General features: G+C 59.1%; 1 protein-coding gene across 1 annotated transcript; it reads left to right on the forward strand.

Moving 5' to 3' along the window:
• Nucleotides 1-24: 24 nt before the first annotated feature.
• Nucleotides 25-19525, forward strand: LOC137362793 (rabenosyn-5-like; the record flags this gene model as incomplete). Its single annotated transcript, XM_068027038.1, has 10 exons — nt 25-168; nt 9338-9670; nt 10029-10139; nt 11589-11689; nt 14016-14061; nt 14848-15009; nt 16136-16377; nt 16734-16804; nt 18658-18744; nt 19423-19525. Coding segments are annotated over exons 2-10 (1194 nt in total), but the record flags the coding sequence as incomplete, so codon positions are not given.
• Between the last annotated feature and the right edge of the window lie 899 nt (nt 19526-20424).

A 20424-nucleotide genomic window follows, 5' to 3' on the forward strand; every position in this document is an offset into this window, starting at 1 on the left:
CGCTCCAAGGAGCCGTCTTTCGGAACGAGACAGCAAACTGAGGCAGCCACCCCACCCCCACCCCCCCACCTCCGTCTGTGGCAGCGGGGGTGAGGAAATATCCCACGGTGGCTGCAGGAAGGAGCGGAGGGGCGGGGGAGAGACTGCCACATCTCAGCTTGTCAGCAAGTCAGCAGCCCCAACTATAATCGCAGTCTATTTTTTGCGGGTGGTTTCGGGCAGGAGGTGCGGGCGACATTTCGCACCGAGTCCCACCCGTTTCGTGAGAAAGTCCCTCACACATGCTGACCCCTCCCCCTCCCCCTGCCCTCAGAGACTGCTTCTCAGGGGGATTTATATATAGCTGCAAGGAAGCATTTCGAAGTGTCAAACACCGCCCTGCAGAGCAGGTCTGACTGCTCTGCGACTCCCCCCACACGGTGATGGGATTGGGTCAGTGTCTGTGATTCCCCCACACGGTGATGGGACGCGGGTCAGTGTCTGAGATTCCCCCACACGGTGATGGGACGTGGGTCTGTGTCTGTGATTCCCCCACACGGTGATGGGACGTGGGTCTGTATCTGTGATTCCCCCACACGGTGATGGACGTGGGTCAGTGTCTGTGATTCCGCCCACACGGTGATGGGACATGGGTCTGTGTCTGTGATTCCCCCCACACGGTGATGGGACGCGGGTCTGTGATTCCCCCACACGGTGATGGGACGTGGGTCTGTGTCTGTGACTCCCCCACACGGTGATGGATGTGGGTCAGTGTCTGTGATTCCCCCACACGGTGATGGGACGTGGGTCTGTGTCTGTGATTCCCCCACACGGTGATGGGACGTGGGTCTGTGTCTGTGATTCCTCCACACGGTGATGGACGTGGGTCTGTGTCTGTGATTCCCCCACACGGTGATGGACGTGGGTCTGTGTCTGTGATTCCTCCACACGGTGATGGATGTGATTCAGTGTCTGTGATTCCCCCACACGGTGATGGGACGTGGGTCTGTGTCTGTGATTCCCCCACACGGTGATGGACGTGGGTCTGTGTCTGTGATTCCCCCACACGGTGATGGGATGTGGGTCTGTGTCTGTGATTCCCCCACACGGTGATGGGACGTGGGTCTGTGTCTGTGATTCCCCCACACAGTGATGGGACGTGGGTCTGTGTCTGTGATTCCCCCACACGGTGATGGATGTGGGTCAGTGTCTGTGATTCCCCCCACACGGTGATGGGACGTGGGTCAGTGTCTGTGATTCCCCCCACACGGAGATGGATGTGGGTCAGTGTCTGTGATTCCCCCCACACGGTGATGGGACGTGGGTCAGTGTCTGTGATTCCCCCCACACGGTGATGGGACGCGGGTCTGTGATTCCCCCACACGGTGATGGGACGTGGGTCTGTGTCTGTGATTCCCCCACACGGTGATGGGACGTGGGTCAGTGTCTGTGATTCCCCCACACGGTGATGGGATGTGGGTCTGTGTCTGCGATTCCCCCACACAGTGATGGACGTGGGTCTGTGTCTGTGATTCCCCCACACGGTGATGGGACGCGGGTCTGTGATTCCTCCACACGGTGATGGGATGTGGGTCTGTGTCTGCGATTCCCCCACACGGTGATGGACGTGGGTCTGTGTCTGTGATTCCCCCACACGGTGATGGGACGTGGGTCTGTGTCTGTGATTCCCCCACACGGTGATGGGACGTGGGTCTGTGTCTGTGATTCCCCCACACGGTGATGGACGTGGGTCAGTGTCTGTGATTCCCCCCACACGGTGATGGGACGCGGGTCTGTGATTCCCCCACACGGTGATGGGACGTGGGTCTGTGTCTGTGATTCCCCTCACGGTGATGGGACGCGGGTCTGTGTCTGTGATTCCCCCCACACGGTGATGGGACGTGGGTCTGTGTCTGTGATTCCCCCACACGGTGATGGATGTGGGTCTGTGTCTGTGATTCCCCCACACAGTGATGGACGTGGGTCTGTGTCTGATTCCCCCCACACGGTGATGGGATGTGGGTCAGTGTCTGTGATTCCCCCACACGGTGATGGGACGTGGGTCAGTGTCTGTGATTCCCCCACACGGTGATGGGACGTGGGTCTGTGTCTGATTCCCCCCACACGGTGATGGGACGTGGGTCTGTGTCTGTGATTCCCCCACACGGTGATGGGACGTGGGTCTGTGTCTGTGATTCCCCCAGACGGTGACGGATGTGGGTCTGTGTCTGTGATTCCCCCACACGGTGATGGATGTGGGTCTGTGTCTGATTCCCCCCACACGGTGATGGGATGTGGGTCAGTGTCTGTGATTCCCCCACACGGTGATGGGACGTGGGTCTGTGTCTGTGATTCCCCCACACGATGATGGATGTGGGTCAGTGTCTGTGATTCCCCCACACGGTGATGGACGTGGGTCTGTGTCTGTGATTCCCCCACACGGTGATGGATGTGGGTCAGTGTCTGTGATTCCCCCACACGGTGATGGGATTGGGTCAGTGTCTGTGATTCCCCCACACGGTGATGGACGTGGGTCTGTGTCTGTGATTCCCCCAGACGGTGACGGATGTGGGTCTGTGTCTGTGATTCCCCCACACGATGATGGATGTGGGTCTGTGTCTGTGATTCCCCCACACGGTGATGGACGCGGGTCAGTGTCTGTGATTCTCCCACACGATGATGGATGTGGGTCAGTGTCTGTGATTCCCCCACACGATGATGGATGTGGGTCAGTGTCTGTGATTCCCCCACACGGTGATGGACGCGGGTCAGTGTCTGTGATTCTCCCACACGATGATGGATGTGGGTCTGTGTCTGTGATTCCCCCACACGGTGATGGATGTGGGTCAGTGTCTGTGATTCCCCCACACGGTGATGGGATTGGGTCAGTGTCTGTGATTCCCCCACACGGTGATGGACGCGGGTCAGTGTCTGTGATTCTCCCACACGGTGATGGGACTTGGGTCTGTGTCTGTGATTCCCACACACGGTGATGGACGTGGGTCTGTGATTGCGATTCCCCCACACAGTGATGGATGTGGGTCAGTGTCTGTGATTCCCCCACACGGTGATGGATGTGGGTCTGTGATTGCGATTCCCTCACACAGTGATGGATGTGGGTCTGTGATTGCGATTCCCTCACACAGTGATGGATGTGGGTCTGTGTCTGTGATTCCTCCACACAGATGGACGTGGGTCTGTGTCTGTGATTCCCCCCACACGGTGATGGGATTGGGTCAGTGTCTGAGATTCCCCCACACGGTGATGGGATGCGGGTCTGTGTCTGTGATTCCCCCACACGGTGATGGATGTGGGTCAGTGTCTGTGATTCCCCCACACGGTGATGGGATTGGGTCAGTGTCTGTGATTCCCCCACACGGTGATGGGACGCGGGTCTGTGTCTGTGATTCCCCCACACGGTGATGGGATGTGGGTCTGTGTCTGTGATTCCCCCACACGGTGATGGGACGTGGGTCAGTGTCTGTGATTCCCCCACACGGTGATGGGACGTGGGTCTGTGTCTGTGATTCCCCCACACGGTGATGGGACGTGGGTCAGTGTCTGTGATAACCCCACACGGTGATGGGACGTGGGTCAGTGTCTGTGATTCCCCCACACGGTGATGGACGTGGGTCTGTGTCTGTGATTCCCCCACACGGTGATGGGACGTGGGTCAGTGTCTGTGATTCCCCCACACGGTGATGGACGTGGGTCAGTGTCTGTGATTCCCCCACACGGTGATGGGATTGGGTCAGTGTCTGTGATTCCCCCACGCGGTGATGGGACGCGGGTCTGTGTCTGTGATTCCCCCCACACGGTGATATCCCGTGTCATCTTAACCCGGAGGGGGGAAATAAAAATGCTCCCCGAAATCGCGCCCCCCACCCCCCCCCCCCACTGCCGCGCGCCCCCCCCCCCCCACCCGACATCTCCCTCCGCGAATACCGCCCCGTACTGACCTGGCTGCTCAAATGGCGAAGCGCCCCCCCCGCCCACTCCCCGACCCCGACTCTGCCCCACCGAGGCTGTGCCGGGGATCGAACGCCAGGCCCGGAGCCCCTGGCCGTGCCTTCGCCTGGCCCGAACCGTTAGAGCTCCCTCCAATGGTCGGCCGGCCCCGGCTGTCCCCCGATAGGGGGCGGGGCGGGGGCGGGGGCGGGGGCGTGGGCGGGGGGTGGAAATGGAGCAGAGGGGATCTCGAACCCGGATTTTCAGGGGGACGGCGGGGTGGCTCGGGGTTGGTGGGTGGGGGGGGGTCGATATTGGGAGTGGGGTCCGCTTTCCTGAAATCCTGGGTCCCTCCCGTTACCGGGCGTCGTGGACGGCGGGGTGGGGGCTTCCTCGCATCTTCCCGTCGGAATTTAAACTCTGAATGAATCCCCCGCACCCCCCTCTCTCTCTCCCCCCCACCCCCCCCCCCACTCCCCCACACCCGTCCACCACCTCCAGCCCCTACAATTCCCGTCCTCCTGTTGAAATCCCTCCTCGGCACACCCGCTCCCCCCCCACCCCCCAGCCACTCCCTATTCCCCGTCACCCCCTCCAGCCCCGACGACCCTCCAAGATCTCTGAGACCCTCCCATTCCGCCCTCTTGACCACCCCCCCCCCCCGATTCCCATCGCTCCACTATTGGCGGCCGTGCCTTCAGCCGCCTGGGGGCTCCCAAGCTCTGGAATTCCCCTCCCCGAACCCCTCCGCCATCACAACCCGGTCTGGCCTACATTGGGGACTCCGGGCCCCACCGCGATGTGGTTGGTGCCTCACCGCCTTCTGAAGCGAGGCGCTCAGAAGAAAATTTGCCTCAGGACCCGACTGTGGGTTCAGGGAGGGGAGGCCGGGAATGAATCACGGTGTGGGGTTGGGGGGTGGGGGGGGGGGGCGCCGCACAGAGGGTCATCATTTCTCCAGCACCGTTTATCAGTACTGAGGGAGTGCCGCGCTGTCGGAGGGTCGGTACTGAGGGAGCGCCGCGCTGTCGGAGGGTCAGTACTGAGGGAGTGCCGCGCTGTCGGAGGGTCAGTACTGAGGGAGCGCCGCACTGTCGGAGGGTCAGTACTGAGGGAGTGCCGCGCTGTTGGAGGGTCAGTACTGAGGGAGTGCCACGCTGTTGGAGGGTCAGTACTGAGGGAGTGCCGCACTGTTGGAGGGTCAGTACTGAGGGACTGACGCACTGTCGGAGGGTCAGTACTGAGGGACTGACGCACTGTCGGAGGGTCAGTACTGAGGGAGCGCCGCACTGTCGGAGGGTCAGTACTGAGGGACTGACGCACTGTCGGAGGGTCAGTACTGAGGGAGTGCCGCGCTGTTGGAGGGTCAGTACTGAGGGAGTGCCGCGCTGTTGGAGGGTCAGTACTGAGGGAGCGCCGCACTGTCGGAGGGTCAGTACTGAGGGACTGACGCACTGTCGGAGGGTCAGTACTGAGGGAGTGCCGCGCTGTCGGAGGGTCAGTACTGAGGGAGTGCCGCGCTGTTGGAGGGTCAGTACTGAGGGAGTGCCGCACTGTTGGAGGGTCAGTACTGAGGGAGTGCCGCACTGTTGGAGGCTCAGTACTGATTGAGCGCCGCACTGTTGGAGGGTCAGTACTGAGGGAGTGCCGCGCTGTCGGAGGGTCAGTACTGAGGGAGTGCCGCACTGTTGGAGGGTCAGTACTGAGGGAGTGCCGCGCTGTTGGAGGGTCAGTACTGAGGGAGTGCCGCACTGTTGGAGGGTCAGTACTGAGGGAGTGCCGCACTGTTGGAGGCTCAGTACTGATTGAGCGCCATGCTGAATTTCAGTTGCAGAAGTGGCAGTTGCCCGCTGAGGAGAACCTCGAACGGCTCTGGGCCCAGGTGGCCCGACTTTGCACTGCAACCCTGCCAGCAGAACGCTGTGAGCACAGCCCAGCCGCTCCCTCCGCCTCCTGAGCGCGCGCGCCCAGCCTCCTACGGTGTCTGCAGTTGCGCGCGACCTCCTCCGGGCAGAAAGGAGTGTGTCTCACGAGGGCCTGTGCCACGTTATCGGACAACATGGCCGAATATCTGGCGTGCAGGCTGTTGGTGGGGAGAAGTGAGGGTGCTGAAGAATTTCACAGGACAGAAACAGGCTATTCGGCCCATCTGGTCCGTGCTGGTGTTTCTGCTCCACACGAGCCTCCTCCCACCATATCCTTCGATTCCTCTCTCCCTCATGTGTTTATCCAGCTTGCCCTTAAATGCATCGATACTATTCACCTCGACCACTCCCTATGGTAGCACATCCCACATTCTCACCACTCTCTGGGGAAAGGAGATTCTCCTGTATTCCCCATTGGATTTATTCGTGACTGTCTGATATTGATGGCCCCCTCGATCTGGTCTCCACCCCCCCGCAAGTGGAAACATCTTCTCTACGTCCACCGGCCGGACACGGGGTAGCGGGGTGGGGGAGGGGGTGGGGGCAATGGAGAACTCCTCACCCATCCCTCGCGCCCCCCCCCCCCACCCCCTTCTCCCAATAGTGGCCGTGGGGGTCTTCTATGTCCACCTGAGAAGCGCAGATGGGGATTGAGGTCTTTTTCGAGAGTCGGCACCTCCGACAGTGTGGGGCTCCCTCAGTACTGCCCCCCCCCCCTCCGACAATGCAGGGCACCCTCAGTACCGGCACTGCGGGGGTGGGTGGCAGCAGGGGGCCGTTTGGGGGGCGGGGGTTTGGGGGAGGAGGTGTCGAGGCTGGATTTTGGAGTTCGAGTGCCCAGAGCGGGGGGGGGAGTGGGGGGGGGCTCAAATTGCCCCCCACCGTGACCTCTGACCCCAGGCAAGAAAGAGTCGGCAAGCCCCCTTAAGCTTCACGCGGGGAAGAAAGCTGGCACCGTAATGGGGCACCTTGGAGCCTTTGGGGAAGGAATGTGAATTCGTCAACCCATCAATGAAATGGGTGTTGGTTGGCCTTCAATTGGCATTTGAGTGACAGCTTGGCCATTGAGTCACCCAGGGAGGCCGCAGGTGGGAGGGCAGAGGGGAGTGAGGCAGGTGCCGAGCGGGCCGCCGGGTGCTGTAGTTTCCGGCCTGGGCGACCGCCATTGCCGCCCACGGCAGAGTGGGCGAGGGCGCACTACAACTCCCGGCGGGCGGCGGGCCTGCGCGACGAGCAGCGCGATGGCCGGCGCGTTCTGAGTGCGTCATTACCGCCACAGCCCCACCCCCCCCCCCCTCCCTCCTCTCCTCCCCTCCCCCTCCCTCCTCCAACTCTCCGGCACGGAGCGGGGGTGGTGGCCGAGGGGCACGCCGGGATTTGTAGTCCGCCCGACCCTTTGGCGCGGGCGGAGGCGGAGGGGCGGGACTACAAATCCCAGCGAGCCGCGCGGCGGCGCCTGCGCAGTGGCCAGAGAGAGCCCTGCCCAGGCTGGTGGACTTGGGGGGAAAAGACGGCTGGATTGTAAGTTGCAAAGCGCCTGTGCTTCCAGATGGTGTTGGAGGGGGAGCAGCTTTGGCCAATTGTGACCTTGAGTAAGATTGGGGTGAAAAAGGGATAAAAATGGAGGGGGTTGTGTCCCCTTGCCCCCTTGCATAGGCATGTTACCATGGTTACCAGAGCTGGACTCCCCCCCCTTCTTGTTGCCATGAAGGGGAAAAAGGGCATAGGGTTGTGGACTGGGCGCCTGATATGCACGTGGTGGGCATCGGGGGCCCCTATGCACCCCCCAGGTGATTCCAGTGCCCCTTGGCGTGGATGCCAACTTGACGTTGGCCACAGGTCAAAGGTTGCCAATGCTACCACCACGGCGGTCACGTGCCTCCAGTTCAGGGGGTGGGGACGGCTGGGGCGCTACCTGTTTGATGCGGTTCGTCTGCTTTTGGATGGAGCAGGAAGCTCTGTATATACAGTGACAGACCTGTCCCCACCAGTACTGCACCGCAGTGTTATACAGCGACAGACCTGTCCCCACCAGTACTGTACCCCAGTGTTATACAGTGACAGACCTGTCCCCACCAGTACTGTACCCCAGTGTCATACACTGACAGACCCGTCCCCACCAGTACTGTACCCCAGTGTTCCACAGTGACAGAGCTGTCCCCATCAGTACTGTACCCCAGTGTTACACAGTGACAGACCTGTCCCCACCAGTACTGTACCCCAGTGTTATACAGTGACATACCTGTCCCCACCATTACTGTACCCCAGTGTTATACAGTGACAGACCTGTCCCCACCAGTACTGTACCCCAGTGTTATACAGTGACAGACCTGTCCCCACCAGTACTGTACCCCAGTGTTATACAGTGACAGACCTGTCCCCACCAGTACTGTACCCCAGTGTTATACAGTGACAGACCTGTCCCCACCAGTACTGTACCCCAGTGTTATACAGTGACAGACCTGTCCCCACCAGTACTGTACCCCAGTGTTACACAGTGACAGACCTGTCCCCACCAGTACTGTACCCCAGTGTTACACAGTGACAGACCTGTCCCCACCAGTACTGTACCCCAGTGTTACACAGTGACAGACCTGTCCCCACCAGTACTGTACCCCAGTGTTTTACACTGACAGACCTGCACCCACCAGTACTGTACCCCAGTGTTATACAGTGACAGACCTGTCCCCACCAGTACTGTACCTCAGTGTTATACAGTGACAGACCTGTCCCCAGCAGTACTGTACCTCAGTGTTATACAGTGACAGACATGTCCCCACCAGTACTGTACCCCAGTGTTACACAGTGACAGACCTGTCCCCACCAGTACTGTACCCCAGTGTTTTACACTGACAGACCTGCACCCACCAGTACTGTACCCCAGTGTTATACAGTGACAGACCTGTCCCCACCAGTACTGTACCACAGTGTTACACAGTGACAGACCTGTCCCCACCAGTACTGTACCCCAGTGTTTTACACTGACAGACCTGCACCCACCAGTACTGTACCCCAGTGTTATACAGTGACAGACCTGTCCCCACCAGTACTGTACCACAGTGTTACACAGTGACAGACATGTCCCCACCAGTACTGTACCCCAGTGTTACACAGTGACAGACCTGTCCCCACCAGTACTGTACCCCAGTGTTTTACACTGACAGACCTGCACCCACCAGTACTGTACCCCAGTGTTACACAGTGACAGACCTGTCCCCACCAGTACTGTACCCCAGTGTTTTACACTGACAGACCTGCACCCACCAGTACTGTACCCCAGTGTTATACAGTGACAGACCTGCACCCACCAGTACTGTACCACAGTGTTATACACTGACAGACCTGCACCCACCAGTACTGTACCCCAGTGTTTTACACTGACAGACCTGCACCCACCAGTACTGTATGCTTGGTAATGTGATGACAGAGACCGTGCACTGAGCAGCTGAGATTGGATTTCATCCCCAGATCGTTTCATTTGGCAGTGTGACTGGTTCCTGATCCCTGGTCGGAGGTTGGCAGTCGTGCCGGACATGGTCCTCGGGGGATGCGCCTCTGTGAAGGGCCACAGGAGGGGATACCCGCAGGGAGCGTCGGCGAGGGCTGCCTGCTGAGTGGCGGCCGAGGGAACAGCATGTGGACCCTTCCCTCCTCCCCCCCGCTGCCCGTCGTGGGCGGCGGCTCCTCGGGGCCCATCCGCGAGGGCTTCCTCTGCCCGCTGTGCCTCAAGGACCTGCAGTCGGTGCAGCAGCTCCAGTCACACTACGAGGACGCCCATTCCAGCGAGGACGACGGGGACATGGTGGGGCAGATCAAGAGTGAGTACCCGGTCGGGCAAGGGGGGGCGGCAGGCGCTGTGCCTGGTGCCAGTGCCCGGGGCTTGGGAGGTGCAAAAACCCACCGGAGGTGGAGCTGCGGATTACTGGGTGGGTGGGTGGTGCAGCCACACACAGTCGAATAGTCATTTTTAAGGCAGAGGTCGATAGAAAAGGTTACAATCCGATCAGCCATCGAGGGGCGGAGCAGACTCGAGGGGCCGAGTTGCCTCTTACTGCCCCTAGTTCATGTGAGTGGGGTGGGGGGGGTTATCTCATTGCTGTTTGTGGGATCTTGCTGTGCACCCGTTGGCATTTCACTTTCTCCCCTCCTTTTTCCCCCCCCAACTCTCTGCTCCAGCACTTTTCGGCAGGGCCAAACGGAAGTTGCTCAAGAGGGCGGACACGGAGCATGCGGCCTTTGTGTACTCGGGGGGTGTGGACACCGCCAAGTGGGAGCCGCAGGATCTGGGTGAGCTGCGCCAGCGCGCGGCTACTTATTTGACCGTCGTCGCGTCGGCTGCGTGTGCAGGGAGGGAAGGGGGACTCGGAGAGGCTGGGGATTCTCGCCTTGCAGCACGGAGGAGCAAGGGGCGATTAACCAGCGCGGTACGCGGGATAGAAACTGTTTCCGCCGGTTGCAGAGCCCTTTAAATGAAAAAAACTCCATTATCCATTGTGCGGGCAAAGGCGGGCATATCGGTCACAGATCAGCCATCGTCTCGCTGAATGGCGCAACAGGATCGGAGTAAAGCCTCGCGACCCGACCAGACCCACCGACGTGTGTCTCCGCTCGGGACGCGCCTGTATCCTGCGTCCAGCATTCAGGCTCGGGGGCAGGTTGGACTGGGCTGTTTTGTTTCGTATTGCTACCGTTTTAGTCCACGTTTAATCTAAAATGTTTGTCGTCGTCGGGTCGGGAATTTATAAAAAAAAAATTAAAGGGCCGGGGTCGGGTTTTGATTTTATACCCGAGCTAGGCTTTAGCTCAAGAGGGGGCTGAACGGGCCTCCCCCTGTTCCTGTGTAACGGGCTCGAGAGGGGGCTGAATGGGCCTCCTCCTGTTCCTGTGTAACAGGCTCGAGAGGGGGCTGAATGGGCCTCCTCCTGTTCCTGTGTAACAGGCTCGAGAGGGGCTGAATGGGCCTCCTCCTGTTCCTGTGTAACAGGCTCGAGAGGGGGCTGAATGGGCCTCCTCCTGTTCCTGTGTAACGGGCTCGAGAGGGGCTGAATGGGCCTCCTCATGTTTCCGTGTAACAGGCCCGAGAGGGGCTGAATGGGCCTCCTCCTGTTCCTGTGTAACAGGCTCGAGGAGGGTCTGAATGGGCCTCCTCCTGTTCCTGTGTAACAGGCTCGAGAGGGGCTGAATGGGCCTCCTCCTGTTCCTGTGTAACAGGCCCGAGAGGGGGCTGAATGGGCCTCCTCCTGTTCCTGTGTAACAGGCTCGAGAGGGGGCTGAATGGGCCTCCTCCTGTTCCTGTGTAACAGGCTCGAGAGGGGCTGAATGGGCCTCCTCCTGTTCCTGTGTAACAGGCTCGAGAGGGGGCTGAATGGGCCTCCTCCTGTTCCTGTGTAACGGGCTCGAGAGGGGCTGAATGGGCCTCCTCATGTTTCCGTGTAACAGGCCCGAGAGGGGCTGAATGGGCCTCCTGTTCCTGTGTAACGGGCTCGAGAGGGGCTGAATGGGCCTCCTCCTGTTCCTGTGTAACAGGCTCGAGAGGGGGCTGAATGGGCCTCCTCCTGTTCCTGTGTAACAGGCTCGAGAGGGGGCTGAATGGGCCTCCTCCTGTTCCTGTGCCGCTCTCAGTGGTGAGGCTGCCCACACTGCCCGTGACTGTCCCCAGGGGGTTCGTGCTGTTGTCCCTGACCCCCTCCCAGCTCCAGGCTCGAGATGACGGTTGCCCCTCTGCTTGGCGTGCAGGCGCGACGAGGAACGTGCGGACCGAGTTCCAGCGATGGCGCGGAGCGCGAATCGATCACTACGTCATTGAGGTGAACAAGCTGCTGATTCGCTTGGAAAAGGTGAGGGGGGTGGGGGGGGGGGGGAAGGGTGTGGGAGAGGGGCAGACGTGTGGGGGAGGAGGAGGAGCGGGTAAAACACACTGAGAGGCTTGAGTCATAATCATTTACAGCGCAGAAGGAGGCCATTCGGCCCGTCGAGTCCGTGTCGGCTCTCTGCTGAGCTATCCAGTCGGCCCCACTCCCCGGCTCGATCCCCGCACCCCTGCAAGTCTATTTCTCTCAGGTGGCCAACCAACCTCCTCTTGAAGTCATTGACCGTCTCCACTTCCGCCACCCTCGTGGGCAGCGAGTTCCCGGTCATTACCGCCCGCTGCGTAAACAACGTTATTCCTGACATACCCCACCCCTGCATCTCTGACCCAAAACCTTCAATCTGTGTCCCCCAGTCCTTGTACCATTAGTTAATGGGAGCAGTTTTTCCTTGTCTAATGTATCTAAGCCTGTCATAATCATGGACACTTCTATTTAATCTCCGCTCAATCTCCTTTGTTCTAAGGAGAACAACCCCAGCTTCTCCAACCTAACCTTGCAACTGAAATCCCCCATCCCTGGAACCATTCTGGTAAATCTCCTCTGCAACCCTCTCAAGGACCCTCACATCCTTCCTAAACTGTGGTGACCAGAACTGGACACAATACTCTAGTTGGGGCCTAACCAGAGCTTTATAAATGTTCAGCATAACATCCCTGCTTTTGTACTCAATGCCTCTATTTATGGACCCCAAGTTCCCATATGCTTTACTAACCACTCTCTCAATATGTCCCGCCACCTTCAAAGATCGATGCACATGCACCCCCAGGTCCCTCTGTTCCTGCACATTCTTTAGAACTGTGTCATTAAGTCTATATTGCCTCTCCCTATCCCTTCTGCCAAAATGTATCACCTCACACTCCTCTCTATTAAACTCCATCTGCCACCTGTCTGCCCACCCCGCTCGCCTGTCTATGTCCTGTTGCAGGCAGTTCATATCAGCCTCACTGTTTGCCGCACCTCCAAGTTTGGTGTCATCGGCGTGACTACGCGAAAGGCATTCCAAAAAAAATGTTGTGTCCGTGAGGAGGCAGCGACGGTCAGAACCTTTCCCCCCCGCGTTGAGACCAGGGCAGAACTGGGGCATTTAGACTGGAATGGCTCTGTGGTAGGAGGCAAGGGAAGGAGGAGCAGGGGAGGGGAGTGTGATTGAAAGCCGAGAATGCTGGAAGCACTCGGCAGATCCGACAGCATCTGTGGAGAAAGAGAGAGAAACAGGGAGAGGGGGAATGAACAAAAGGGAAGGTCTGGGGTAGGGTGGAGGGCAGGAGAGAGTGAATGAGAAAAGGGATGACGATGTAAGGCAGAAGGAGATTGTAACGGGATAAGTAAAGGATGGGTCCAGCCGAAGTGTAAATGGGGGGCGGGGGGAAAAAGCAGAATTGGCAACAATTGCTGTGCAGAAACACTGGGAGCACTGTTTCTGTTCTGCAATTGTTGAACTCCACGTTGAGTCTGGAAAGCTGTACAGTCTCTAATGGAAAGATGCGATGCTGTTACTGGAGCTGCAGTACAGGAGGTCGAGGATAGAGAGGTTCAGGGAGCAAGGGCGGAGAATTATAACGACAGGTGACCGGAAGCTCGGTGTTCTGGTTGCGGACTGAGCGGAGGTGTTCGGCAAAGTGGAGTCCGCCTTCGGTTTATGTAGAGGAGACGACGTGGTGAGCAGCAAATACGGTATACTGAATTGAGAAAAGTACAAGTAAATCGCAGTCACGCCTGGAAAGGAGTGTTTGGGAGCCCGGAGAGTGAGGAGGTAAAAAGGGGCAGGTGCCGTGGGGAGTGGTGGGGGGGGGTGGGGGTGGGGGTGCGCGATTGCGGAGTGGGATAAGGGGGTTGGCGCTGAGGGAGCAGCCCCTTCGGAACGCTGCCGGGGGGGGGGAGGGGGAGGATGTCTTTGCTGGTGGCATCGCGCTGGAGGTGGTGGGGTGGAAGGTGAGGGGGGGGGGGGGGAACGTTTATCGTGGTTCTGGGAGGGCGGGAGAAGGGGTGAGAGCAGGAGCGCAGGAAATCAGAGGTGAGGGTCGAGGATCCCGTCAACCAAGGTGGAAGGGAGAGAATCTGGGATTGCTCTCCTTCGAGCAGAGAAAGTTAAGGGGAGATTTAATGGAGGTGTTCAAAATCAGGAAGGGTTTCGACAGAGTAAATAAGGAGGGTCGGTAACCAGAGGGACACAGATTTAAGATAATCAGGAAAAGAACCAGAGGGGGAGATAGCCAATCAAACTCACTGCATGTTGATGGATCAAATTGTCCGTTCGAACTGACCCGGCTTATTTTCTGTGTCTTATTTGTAGTTGACTGCATTTGACAGAGCATCTACTGACCCAGCAAAGAGGAAAGGTTGGTGGTGTTAGGATTCATTCACTCTCTCTCTCTCTATTCCAATGCTTTTGTTTTAAATTCGAGCTCGACAAGGTATTCAGCTTCCGCAGGCCTGCACTTGCATCCCTGCAAACCGTGCTGTAACCGTGTGTGCAAAGTACATTCAGATCGAGAGGACGAATGATTAGACATTTTACTGCTGGTGCTAAGGACTCTCCTTTGCTCAGGCTAAGAGAAACTAACCAGTACTTATTGAGAAGTAAAGTTATACAGAAGCAACAGCAAGTCGACACGTCCCTATCAGCACCGTCCTTGCCAACACACGACAGGCGTCACCCGTCCTGGGAACACTTACTGTTGTGGAACAGATGATGTCACGCTAAGCATTGCAAGCCCAGCATTCTGACGACTTGCCGTTGCCTCTGTATAACCTTACCTCTCAATAAACACTGGTTAGTTTCTCTTAGCCTGAGCCCGTCTGCATCCTCGGACGCACGCGAAAGATCCCACGGTCACGACTCGGGGGGGGGGGGGGGGGGGGAGAAAGGCGCGATGGAAATGCACGTCTTTTGTCGCGCTCTATCTCGTGTCTGTATCGCCTTGTGTGCGCCTGCCTGTGTGCTTGAAGGTCTCCCTCTCTCTCCGTGCCGCTCTCCTGTCTCTGTTGGTCCGACCTCTGAGTTTTAAATTGTGCTGTTGTCGCTGTTGGTGAACCACGAGAGCTCTGCTCAGTCTGCTTCCAGTCGGGCCTTGACCCTGTTTTCTTTGTCTCCCCTGTCTCCCCCCCCCACCCCCCCCCGGCAGCTTTGGAGAGGTCCGTGGTGAACTGGGTGAGCGACAGAGATGTGCCATGCTGCCCCGATTGCGGCGCCACCTTCACCATCGCCCTGCGGCGCCATCACTGCCGCCTCTGTGGTTCCATCATGTGCAAGCGGTGCGCGCAGTTCCTCACCGTGGACTTCGCCCGTAAGTAGGCCTCGTCCTGCCGCGTGTCTCTTTGCCTTGTGTGGCGGGGGGGGGGGGGGTTTGCCGGGTGCTGGGATTCAGTGGGTCTGGGCATCGCCGTCCCCCTTGCAGCCCAGTCGTCCCACATGCCCGAATTTCCCCCTGCCAGATACGGAGTGGCTTTTCCTGGCTGCGTCGCCTTTGCTCTACTGTTTGATAACCCATTCCCCACCATTTCTCAGTCGATTTTACGCACCCCCCCCCCAACCCCCTCCCACCCCTCCCTTCAGCGCTCCTCTAGCTTTGCTTCCCCTGTTCTTCATCAGTTCCACACCCCACGCACCCACCACAGGCTCGAGGGAGGCTGAATGGGCCTCCTCCTGTTCCTGTGTAACAGGCTCAAAAGGGGCTGAATGGGCCTCCTCCTGTTCCTGTGTAACAGGCTCGAGAGGGGCTGAATGGGCCTCCTCCTGTTCCCGTGTAACAGGCTCAAAAGGGGCTGAATGGGCCTCCTCCTGTTCCTGTGTAACAGGCTCGAGAGGGGCTGAATGGCCTCCTCCTGTTCCTGTGTAACAGACTCGAGGGGGGGCTGAATGGGCCTCCTCCTGTTCCAGTGTAACAGGCTCGAGAGAGAGGGGCTGAATGGGCCTCCTCCTGTTCCCGTGTATCAGGCTCAAAAGGGGCTGAATGGGCCTCCTCCTGTTCCTGTGTAACAGGCTCGAGATTGGCTGAATGGGCCTCCTCCTGCTCCTGTGTAACAGGCTCGACAGGGGGCTGAATGGGCCTCCTCCTGTTCCTGTGTAACAGGCTCGAGAGGGGCTGAATGGGCCTCCTCCTGCTCCTGTGTAACAGACTCGAGAGGGGCTGAATGGGCCTCCTCCTGTTCCCGAGTAACAGGCTCGAGGGGGGGGCTGAATGGGCCTCCTTCTGTTCCTGTGTAACAGGCTCGAGAGGGGCTGAATGGGCCTCCTCCTGTTCCTGTGCAACAGGCTCAAGAGGGGCTGAATGGGCCTCCTCCTGTTCCCGTGTAACAGGCACGAGAGGGGCTGAATATCACACTGGAAGAGGCCATTCAGCCCCCCTCGAGCCTGTACTGGCCCATTCAAGCAGATGGTGACTGACCTGTTCCTTTTTTGTGCTCGGACAGACAAGCTGACGAGGGCGGTGAGGGCATCGATGGCGGCTGGCGGGACCTCGTGCGGTCCCGATCGGGCGGTGGGCAGTTTTGAGAGTCGCCGGAGGTTGAGTGTGACCAGTGTCGCCTCACTGCTGGAGGAGAAGGACGATGATCGGATTATGTCTTGTCAGCACTGCAAAGGCATCCTGGAGCAGCGGGAGAGGCGGCTGGACGAGAAGGACAACTCGCCCGTCATCACTCAGTTCTATGAGGTACAGCACGGGGGTTAGATACAGAGTAAATCCCCCTCTACACTGTCCCCCATCAAACACTCCCAGGACAGGGACAGCACGGGGGTTAGATACAGAGTAAAGCTCCCTCTACACTGTCCCCATCAAACACTCCCAGGACAGATACAGCACGGGGGTTAGATACAGAGTAAAGCTCCCTCTACACTGTCCCCCATCAAACACTCCCACGACAGGTTCAGCACGGGGGTTAGATACAGAGTAATGCTCCCTCTACACTTGGAGTGGGGTGACGCAGTTTGTGGCTGGGGTAAGATAGTGTCTGAGGGTGAGGGGACTTGGCTGTGTTTGTAATCAGATGTTTTGCTGATCTACCACAGAAACTGCGCTCTTGCATTGTGAAGGTAGAAAAAATGGCTCCAGACTACATGAAGATGGCTGACTCGCTGAAGTAAGTGGCAAGTTTGGGGTGAATTGTGGGGGGCAGTGCATGTTCGTTTCTGTTAAACAGCGAGCGCAAGCTTTCACATGGTCCTGCCGGAGGGTCGGTACTGAGGGAGTGCCGCACTGTCGGAGGGTCGGTACTGAGGGAGCGCCGCACTGCCGGAGGGTCGGTACTGAGGGAGTGCCGCACTGCCGGAGGGTCGGTACTGAGGGAGCGCCGCACTGTCGGAGGGTCAGTACTGAGGGAGCGCCGCACTGCCGGAGGGTCGGTACTGAGGGAGTGCCGCACTGCCGGAGGGTCGGTACTGAGGGAGCGCCGCACTGTCGGAGGGTCAGTACTGAGGGAGCGCCGCACTGTCGGAGGGTCAATACTGAGGGAACGCCGCACTGTCGGAGGGTCGGTACTGAGGGAGCGCCGCACTGTCGGAGCGTCAGTACTGAGGGAGCGCTGCACTGTCGGAGCGTCGGTACTGAGGGAGCGCCGCACTGTCGGAGCGTCGGTACTGAGGGAGCGCCGCACTGTCGGAGCGTCGGTACTGAGGGAGCGCCGCACTGTCGGAGGGTCAGTACTGCGGGAGTGCCGCACTGTCGGAGCGTCAGTACTGAGGGAGCGCTGCACTGTCGGAGCGTCAGTACTGAGGGAGCGCCGCACTGTCGGAGGGTCAGTACTGAGGGAGCGCCGCACTGTCGGAGGGTCAGTACTGAGGGAGCGCCGCACTGTCGGAGGGTCAGTACTGAGGGAGCGCCGCACTGTCGGAGGGTCAGTACTGAGGGAGCGCCGCACTGTCGGAGGGTCAGTACTGAGGGAGCGCCGCACTGTCGGAGGGTCAGTACTGAGGGAGCGCCGCACTGTCGGAGGGTCAGTACTGAGGGAGCGCCGCACTGTCGGAGGGTCAGTACTGAGGGAGCGCCGCACTGTCGGAGGGTCAGTACTGAGGGAGCGCCGCACTGTCGGAGGGTCAGTACTGAGGGAGCGCCGCACTGTCGGAGGGTCAGTACTGAGGGAGCGCCGCACTGTCGGAGGGTCAGTACTGAGGGAGCGCCGCACTGTCGGAGGGTCAGTACTGAGGGAGCGCCGCACTGTCGGAGCGTCAGTACTGAGGGAGCGCCGCACTGTCGGAGCGTCAGTACTGAGGGAGCGCCGCACTGTCGGAGGGTCAGTACTGAGGGAGCGCCGCACTGTCGGAGGGTCAGTACTGAGGGAGCGCCGCACTGTCGGAGGGTCAGTACTGAGGGAGCGCCGCACTGTCGGAGGGTCAGTACTGAGGGAGCGCCGCACTGTCGGAGGGTCAGTACTGAGGGAGCGCCGCACTGTCGGAGGGTCAGTACTGAGGGAGCGCCGCACTGTCGGAGGGTCAGTACTGAGGGAGCGCCGCACTGTCGGAGGGTCAGTACTGAGGGAGCGCCGCACTGTCGGAGGGTCAGTACTGAGGGAGCGCCGCACTGTCGGAGGGTCAGTACTGAGGGAGCGCCGCACTGTCGGAGGGTCAGTACTGACGGAGCGCCGCACTGTCATGAGGACCGTGTCTCAGGGTGAGACGTTAAACGAAGGCCTCCATCTGCCCTCTCGGCTGGATGTAAAAGATTCCACGGTCACTGTTGGACGACGAGCATTGTTGGCTGGGACGGTCTCCCCAGTGCCGTGGCGGCCCCCGCATGGAGCCCTCCAAGGCCATCGTTCAGAACGCAGGGGTGACGTGACCGTTTATCACGTCGCTGTTTGTGGGAGCTTGCTGTGCACAAATTGGCTGCCTCGCCTCCGACATGCCAACAGTCCTTCGCTGGCTGCGACGAACTTCGCCATGTCCTGTGGTGGTGAGCGGCGCTACATTAATGCGTGTTGTTTCTGACTGGTAACAGTGCAGGAGAGACCAACTACGAACTGGAGCGAGCCTCGAACATGCGAGTGGAACTCATGAAGCTGTACGAGCGGATCGACCTCCTCAGGTAGGTGGTCAGTCCCGGCAGAAGGGGAGACGGAGTGGGGCAGGGTGGGGGGAAATGCTCTGATAATTCCTCTTGGGAGATAGAAAGCAGCCCAGGACCTTGCACGGGACTGTGCGTTATCGATATCATGCCAGCTGTACGCCCCTTGCCCGCCCACCCACCCACCCTCAGCAGGCGATCCAGCCCCCTCGTGAAGGGATACAGACAGAGAGTTCTGGTCCTTGGGCCGAGCTTGAGGTTTCTTTAAAACCGGCTGTTGACCTTATTCTTTCTGCTCGAAAATGTATGTGCTCGGCTGCGATGCACCCCAAGGTTGAATAGCCAGCTCCCTATGGCAGCTGGGGTCACTGGAAATCGTCCTCAGGCATACCGGTGCCTCTATCCCACCCACCCCCCCCCCCCCGCCACTGTCTGCGGGTCGCCCCGTCGCGGACCCCCGACTGCCAGTTTGGGAGGAGGGAGCTGTTTGGCTGTGGGAGCCCTCGTGCGCCCCCTCTCCTGGCAGTCCGTCAACGGGGCCCGAGTGGGTTGACTCGATCTGTGGATTCTGTTTTTTTTTTTGTTTCCCCACCGCCCCGACCCCTCGACTCCTTACCGTCGGTGTACTTCGCCCGGTTACCCTGCACCCAGCCCCTGCACACGTGACTCTCTCTGCCTTTTTCTGCTGCTCCCCGACAGTAAGCGGATTTCCGGCCTGGGACACTGTGACGACCCACAGCCACATCCCAAAACTCTGCAACTCCAGAGAATGATCCGACTGTCAGCGACACAGTTCCTGCAGGTAAGGGAACCGCGCGTCGGGAATCAGCACAGCAAGGGAGAATGCCCCTGCTCCCCTTCTCCTTTCTCCCCCCTCCCCCCCCTTCCCCAACAATCCCATTCCCCTCTCCCCCCCCCCGCACTCCCGTTCCCCTCTTCCCCTCCGCCCCCCACTCCCGTTCCCCTCTTCCCCCCCCCCCCCACTCCCGTTCCCCTCTCCCCCCCCCGCACTCCCGTTCCCCTCTTCCTCCCCCCCCACTCCCGTCCCCCTCTTCCTCCCCCCCCACTCCCGTTCCCCTCTTCCTCCCCCCCCCACTCCCGTTCCCCTCTTCCTCCCCCCCCCCACTCCCGTTCCCCTCTTCCTCCCCCCCCACTCCCGTTCCCCTCTTCCTCCCCCCCCCACTCCCGTTCCCCGCTCCCCCCCCCCACTCCCATTCCCCTATTTCTCTGCTGCTATTTCTCTGTCTGTCTGTGTCTCTCTTTCTCTCGATCTCTTTCTCTCGATCTCTTTCTCTCGATCTCTTTCTCTCGATCTCTTTCTCTCGATCTCTTTCTCTCGATCTCTTTCTCTCGATCTCTTTCTCTCGATCTCTTTCTCTCGATCTCTTTCTCTCGATCTCTTTCTCTCGATCTCTTTCTCTCGATCTCTTTCTCTCGATCTCTTTCTCTCTCGATCTCTTTCTCTCTCGATCTCTTTCTCTCTCGATCTCTTTTTCTCTCGATCTCTTTTTCTCTCGATCTCTTTTTCTCTCGATCTCTTTTTCTCTCGATCTCTTTTTCTCTCGATCTCTTTTTCACTCGATCTCTTTTTCACTCGATCTCTTTTTCACTCGATCTCTTTTTCACTCGATCTCTTTCTCTCTCGATCTCTTTCTCTCTCGATCTCTTTCTCTCTCGATCTCTTTCTCTCTCGATCTCTTT

The sequence above is a fragment of the Heterodontus francisci genome, unplaced genomic scaffold (assembly GCF_036365525.1).
Source record: "Heterodontus francisci isolate sHetFra1 unplaced genomic scaffold, sHetFra1.hap1 HAP1_SCAFFOLD_567, whole genome shotgun sequence".
NCBI classification, from domain to species: Eukaryota; Metazoa; Chordata; class Chondrichthyes; order Heterodontiformes; family Heterodontidae; genus Heterodontus; species Heterodontus francisci.